The sequence below is a fragment of the Dipteris shenzhenensis genome, chromosome 25, assembly GCF_047967505.1.
Source record: "Dipteris shenzhenensis isolate YYH24624 ecotype China chromosome 25, Dip_SZ_1.0, whole genome shotgun sequence".
Lineage (NCBI taxonomy): Eukaryota > Viridiplantae > Streptophyta > Polypodiopsida > Gleicheniales > Dipteridaceae > Dipteris > Dipteris shenzhenensis.
In genome coordinates, this window is record NC_141620.1 from 23617926 (window position 1) to 23625419 (window position 7494).

At 38.8% G+C, this 7494-nt stretch overlaps 1 protein-coding gene across 1 annotated transcript; it reads right to left on the minus strand.

The window, feature by feature from the left end:
- Window positions 1-3688: 3688 nt before the first annotated feature.
- On the minus strand, window positions 3689-5722 carry LOC147885635 (uncharacterized). Its single transcript, XM_087396799.1, has 3 exons — window positions 5328-5722; window positions 4873-5135; window positions 3689-4769 (listed from the first exon to the last, which is right to left on the minus strand). The coding sequence occupies exons 1-3, from the start codon at window positions 5681-5683 to the stop codon at window positions 4105-4107; spliced, it is 1284 nt and encodes a 427-aa protein (XP_087252925.1). The 5' UTR covers window positions 5684-5722; the 3' UTR covers window positions 3689-4104.
- Between the last annotated feature and the right edge of the window lie 1772 nt (window positions 5723-7494).

Consider the following 7494-nt stretch of genomic DNA (forward strand, 5'->3'; position numbering starts at 1 on the left):
GTGGAAAGTATCATAGCCTTCTAAGACACACACATGTTCTGAGAATTATTATGTTTGTGAAGCATAAGATGCCCAAATTGACATTACCAAGCATTGCAATTTAGCCCATTCACAATTTACCTATGTAAGAGAAGGATTCCAAGTTATATAGATGAATCTGGAGCCAAGAATCATAATGGTTTTCTTAATCTATATATATTAGCTTTCGAGAACCATATGTTTCAGCATCCCCTTTTTAACCTAATTGAGAAAAGATTTCCAAGTTATATTCCTTTGTAAGCAATAGAAATTATGTCAATATTTATATGTTTTTTCCTACGCTGGATTGTAGGAAATAATTAATAAGCTATGATAGTCATACACTCAATTATATGGAATTAATTTCATACCCAAAAAGTTATGGAACTAGTTCAGAAGTTCTCTTACTTTATTCTTGGAATCACCATTACCTAAACATTCGCATAATACCCCTAATTATTTAGGTACTTGGGAATACTTTATGATTGATAACAGATCTCTAGATATCAATAATGTATAAGACCCGCTAGGGGAATGATTAATTAATACTTTCTACTATTGGACCTTTTACTAATTCTCAAACCAAGGTCTAAAACCTTCTTTAAATTTTTACATTATTGTTTCTTGTAAGAAATTATTTTATTGCTTCAATTAATAATTTGTTGAGTTTGCTGCTTTATTTTATTATTTAAAAGCTCCCCTTCCCCCATGCACTTTCGACCCAATTCAAGGGGGGGCATAAATTACATGGAAAGTTTGGATGGAGTACCGATGGAAATCAATGCAAGGACAACTATATTTACAAAGCACGGCATGTACATGTGAATCCATTCTTTTTTAAAGGTTTTGAAAGATTGGCAATTATACATTACTTAGTACAAAAGAGGTACTTGTTCAAAATATTGTTAAGATAAATGGACCCCTTGCTATGTAGAAATTGACAATTGTTTAGTAGAAGAAGGTAAAATTTTGACAATCCTTTTCTTTATTTATTAATATATAGATAGCCACGCATATATGTTTTAAATAAAAATTATACATTATTTAATCAATTGATAGTACAAAAGAGGTACTTGTTATTAACTAGAAAAGAAATCAAGGCATGAGGCTAGATGCATGGGGGAAATGGAACGTGAGGGGAGAAGCGTTAACATGGGTGGGGAAAAGGGATTAAGAAGGGTGAAAATGAAGAGGGAGACTATGGCACAAGGGGGAAGGGAGAGGAGGAAGAGGAGAATGTAATGACGGGAGGTGGAATGTAGAGATGGAGAAATCAAGGGAAGAGAGTCATGCTTTATTTGAAAGGAAGGATGGGAGAAATCAAAGTACTAGCATGGTGGCTTTACAAGAATGAGCGTGTCACATCAAGAAATAGCCCCCTCCTTTTATAGCCAAGAGAGGGGGTCTCTCCCAATAAATGCATCCTCCCACATGCATGGTGTGTGTGGAGGAATCTCCCATGTGGACTAGGTGGGTACGCACTCTCAATTGTGTGCAACAACCCTTTGCCTCATTTTTCCACATAAATCAAACCCCATATTCCAAGTCTAATATACTCCCTTGGTTTCTTCTCAATTTTATAATATGTTCAAACATCTAGGAAGACAAGTGGAGGGTTGGCACAAGGAATCTTGCCACCTCATCCTACTTCTCCCATTATTTAACTTGCATTCTTGGACAATCTACACCCCCCCCACATGGGCCTACCCTACATGGAGGGAATAATCCAATATAATATCCATCTCCACCTATTTTATATTACATGGTCCTTAGGCCATGTCTCTCTAAATGCAGGCATGGGACCACCTAAGTGGAGGGGTGGCACATGGAGGAACCATGCCACCTTAACGTTTTATGATATTACTACCATGGATTATGTACAACACACCTATGGGTCCTCTTACGTGGAAGGGTGGCACATGGTCATGCCCTGCCACCTCAACCCTGGGTCTTATGCACACCATATTTCATTATACTATTGCCACACATACAAGCACACACACATATTTATGCCTTTTACCTTGGTCAAATTTATCCATAACATTGTGCAAAATATTGTAAAGATAAATTGACCCCTTGCTATATAGAAATTGGCAATTGTTTAGTAGCGCAAGGTAAACTTTTTACAATCCTTTATTTATTTATTAATATATAGATAGTCATGCATATATGTTTTACATGTACAATCACTTTCCTATTTAGCTATTGTCCTTGTTGAATAAAAAATCATAATTTGCTATATATATGTTTACATTTGCTAGAAAAAGACTCCTTTTTACTAGATACTAATGTATTTCCTATATACACATTGTTAATTACTATATTAAAATCATTTCTTTTGCTAATAGAATGATTAATTTGCTATAAAGATGTTCATATTTTCTAAAAAATTACAACTTCTTTACTAGGCACCAATGTCTTTCCTATAGATATTGTTAATTAGTATATAGACTCCATTTCTTTTCTAGATACAATGAATTTTCTATATAGACATTCATATCTTCTAGATAATTATGACTTCTTTAACTAGATAGTGATGTACTATAGATGTTGAAAATTACTATATAGAATTCCTTTTCATTTATGTACTTCCTATATAGACATTGACAATTATTATATAGAATTCGTTTCTTTTGCTAGATAAAATGAATTAGCTAAATAGACTTTCTTATTTTCTATATATATATTGTCAATTACTATATAAAACCAACTTTTTTCCTTTGTAGAATGCATGTTTTCTAGATTATATTGCAATTTCCTAGATTGAATATATAGCAAATCATATTATCTAGATTGAAAGAGAAAATAAAGGATCTACATGTAGTAAATTGGGCAAATTTTGTCACATAATGTAGCACTTGCTATATATTGGGAAGTTGTCTAAAGTCCCTTGTGAGCTTTTGGACATATGCAGATGAGGGACATATGTGCGCATAAAAAGAAACACTATGCATAGTACTAAAATAAAGCAATTATCAATATAAAGGCTCTTGAAAGTAGCTTGGTATGAAATATTCCAAGAAGAAGAAATAGGCTTGAGGTAAAACCAAGCAGTGAAAGAAAAAAAGCATCCAACCTCATGCCTTGAACCCATTTCTCACATGAATTAAATGCACAAAACTTTAAATAGTATCTCATTTTCGTAGGAGAATGTTATACTATTTAAAATCCCATCGTTAACCTAAATGAAGATAAATTAAAGCTGTTTATATAAAATGTCACCAAACAATTTTCCTCCACAATAGTAGAATTAATGGGATACAATTTAGACATAAAATACCCATGATGGGATACTCAATGGGCGGTACATAGAGAAAATGAGTAACAATGTAGGATACAAAGAACCAAGTGTGAGTAGACAAAAACATTTGCAAATGCTTCATGTTTACAAATGTGTAAGGTGTGTTTTGCATGGTTGAGAAGGTATCATTCCTAAAATAACAATGACTATATTTGAATTGCAAAACATATTTGAAACCATTACTTGAGCATTAGACAAAAAAAAGGTTACTTGTATGCTTCCATTTGTGTGCAAAACCAATATTCGTAAAACATGGGGACCACTCATAGCAAAATGTAAAGCGAACATTAAATCTACATGGAGACAACCATGTTCATCCAAAACCATGACATAATGTTGGACTATAACCATGTTCATCCAAAACCATGACATAATGTTGGACTATATGTGGCCACAACAAGTCTCACGTCTCCTGTATTCCTGCACAAACACTGGAGGTCCAATGGAAGATGCAATACGATTAAGGCAGGAGAAAATGGCCTTCGTGTTTTCTCTCTAGGCTTTGACCCTTGCACTTTCAACCAAGTGGACCTTAGCGGCACGGATCTCTTTAACTTGTCTTTGTCGGCCTCTGCTTAAAGGAAGTGGTTGCCATGAGTAGTCTCTACACTCCTCAAAAGTAATACCAACTTCGTAGAAACCAAAATGAGGGGACGAAACGGATGAAGCTCCAAATAATCAGCTTTAATGCGAGGGACGTTGTTGCAAGCCGTGTACATAAATCTCATATGATCTGTTCACAAGAGGTGAAAGTGGATGAAGCGCGTCCTCTTTGGGAACTCTCTCTACGTCCGATTACAGTTTTCTGGCATGACTTTGCTTGTCACACTTGATGACGTCCCTGTTGCCACCAAAGATGGCATTGCGACCTCACAGTTATCTAAATCCACACGGGGACTTTCCAAGTCCTCTCTATCAAGCTCTCCAAATCTATAGAGCCTCGAGATTGCCATATCAGTTCTGATGTACCAACCAATGGAAACCAGATATCCTACAGCTACTACGAATGATACCACCAACGATCCTTTGGGAAGCGTTCTCAATGCAAAAAATACAAATAGCAAGGTCGTATCTGGCAGAACATTAAAAAGTACTACAACAAGCAATCTGGCATGGAAGATAGGCCTCCCTACCTCACCTGTATCTTTGGCGTCACTGACCACTGGATACAAAGGACCAAGGAGAATGCTCATGTATGCAAATACCAAAGATCCGAGGCATCGTTTGAAGTCACGAAGTCTTTGGGAGAATGCCTTGGGGAACTGAAGAAGCCAATAATACAGCCAATAACTCGTGAGAGTCAATGCGCCAAAAAGAATTGGCATGCTGTCTAAGACGTGGAATTTCGCCCATGACCTCTCTGGCATTGTTAGCAAATGCTCCCGAAGAAAAACTACAATGTATGCATAGGTAAGGGACCGGTTGACGGTTGCAAACATTGTGAATAATCCTGTGTCAACATGGAAGTCCAAGTCTTACATATCTTGCAATTGAATTAAGGATGCTAGAGGGCATAAAACTCAATCCGTAATGATTTTGAATCCTTTCAATACCTGCAGCACCAGCTACTTTCAGTTTTTCTTTCAAAGTTCTTGCATTGTCAGTAACAGATTGAACCGCTGTTCCACCATTGTATGCCACAAATAGAGCAGATGCCGTTACAGACACTACAAAGAGCCACGAGTTACTATGCTGTGAAGCTAGGTGTAGGCCCCAATATGCGCATAATTGTAGAGAGAGAAAAGGGGCACCCTCCAGTGAAGAGCCAAGAATATTGTACATGGCAGTCATTTCACCTGATCTCAGATCCTGCACTCTGTGACACCCGCGCCGGCCACATTGGAATAAAAAACTCTGTCAATAACTTGATTATTTAAAATTTACATGCATTATTCACGTTTACTTACATACCCCTTGAATCTCAACAACTTACAAGAGAGATTTTGATCAATACTTTGGTTATCTAAACTCCACATGATGCTAAATATAATCACGCTCAGTTACATACCCCTCAAAGCTCAATGTTCTCCACAAGAGATCTGCAAGCCTCCACAGGTGTATTAAAGGTAAGAAATAAGCAGCTCTGCACGGAGCATCTTCCGGCTTGAACTTTAACGTAAAGAGCACAGTATTGAAACTATGCGAGATAATCAGAACCACAACCATGTATGAAAAATACATCCTGAGTTTGCTTTGAAAAAAGATACAATGTGAACTGCCATCGCAAATTCCTTCGTGCTGAAGCTGGTGCACGTTAGACGTGCTGTAAGTGCCGAATTCCCATACGACCGCCACGTTGCTTCCGAAATCAAGAAGATAAGTTCCGGCCGATAGTACAATGGAGGCCGCAACCGGAAGAGCCATATTTCCCTGTTGTTCCGTTACAGCCTAGATATTTCCCTGTTGTTCACATAAGTCACAACAGGGAAATATGGCTCTTATGTTATCTAGGTAACACATAAGTCCGTCAAAATTTTGTCAAAGCTGCTGTGGCATCGGCACATATGCTGATGAAGGCAGGATAACCTGGATTTCTAGTTCAAGCAACAAACAAGTGGGCGTGTTGGCAATCGCGCCAGTGATCGGATTACTCGCCGTGCTTGGTCTGGACGACAAACACAAACAATACATAGATTGACAAGACGACAGCCCACTGCTTCCGAGTCAAGCATCTGGTGTAAAATCTGTGGTCAGTGCAGACGGGAAATGAGCTGTGCATGTCGTCAATGCTTGCAGATCAAGATACGTTGCCTTTTCGTCAACTAGAAAATCATCAAGTCACGTTCGTGGACGCCGAACGTCAACAGAAGTGATCTCACACGGCAATATAATTAGTGAAGAAGCGATCTCACATGGCAATATAATTAGTGAAAAAGCTGACTAATAATACAATTTCATCAACATGATGAGGGGAGGCATTTCCAACCGGCTGGCCACCTCGATTTTTGGGCGGCATGGGTTGCCGCCGCTGTCCACATTGAATTTTGGAATATGCTTCCCATAGGCATTTCCGAAGAGTCAAGGTAGGGATTGACAATGATTGAGACAACACATGCACCTTCACATTAGACGACCGGTTTCCATGCAGACCTATGCTGTGCTTGCGGATGCCAGCATTTGAATGGCAGAACGGATTGTTAGTGGATCCGATTTTTAAATTGGATGCTCAGATGGCCATCCCAGATGGGAACTCACTCAACTCAATGCGCTCACTTAAATGCGAGGATTTGGCCCTGCGTGGAAACAGGACGAGATACATCTTCACGATGCCAACTCAGAAACTTGGTATTCTGAGCTATCTTCCAAGATTGATGGGGATTTTGAGGGGTTGGAAAAACACACGTTGACAGCCGCAGCCACAGGTGAGGATATGACTTTGGACAAGGTTGTACAATCAGACGACTCGAATTTATTTCCAATTGCCCTAGGACCTTGACAGTAATAAAGCTCCGAGCACACTCTTTGACCCTTAAAAGAAGACCATTCCCGCTCAAGGCTACATGAGTGAGAATACTTGAAATTGCCAATGTTCCACGGTGCTCAATATATTTCCATATAGTGCTCTTCTAATCCCCATAATCAAATCGGCTTTGCATTGCTTCACTGGAGATGGAAAAAGTTTGTCCTCGTTTGAGCATTTCGGAGCTACCATGCCTTGAGCTCTTAGCCTAAGACGCCATTTGACAATATCAAGCGCATGAAAGTCATCACGATGGGTTGATAGATCACCTCCAACCTTGTCCTTGCACTCATCACATGGGAACGGGCTCTAAGAGTCTTAAGCACATGTGAAAAAATAGCATGGGAATGGAACAAAGTGGTCCCATTAACCATATGCAAATGTATTTCTATCCTATTCTCTTCCCACCATGTTCTAAGAGTCAAAAGAACTAGGAATGGGTTAGGTAGGAGAGGAAACATGGCATTGATCCCTTTGTTTAAAAAGTGGGGACAAGGACATATATCACCATTCCATTCTTTCACATCCCTAAAAATGGGGGTCCCCTTTTGGATCCCAAGGTCTTGAGGCCATGGTCCAAGATGGAGAAAAAGTGGCACTTATGATGACAAATAGATTCCCATCTTAAACTGGTTTCACACAAGTCCCCCCATCCATGTGCTAAGATCCTACAAAACAAGTGCACCAAGAGTCAAATAAGTGTGCTGTGATCTTT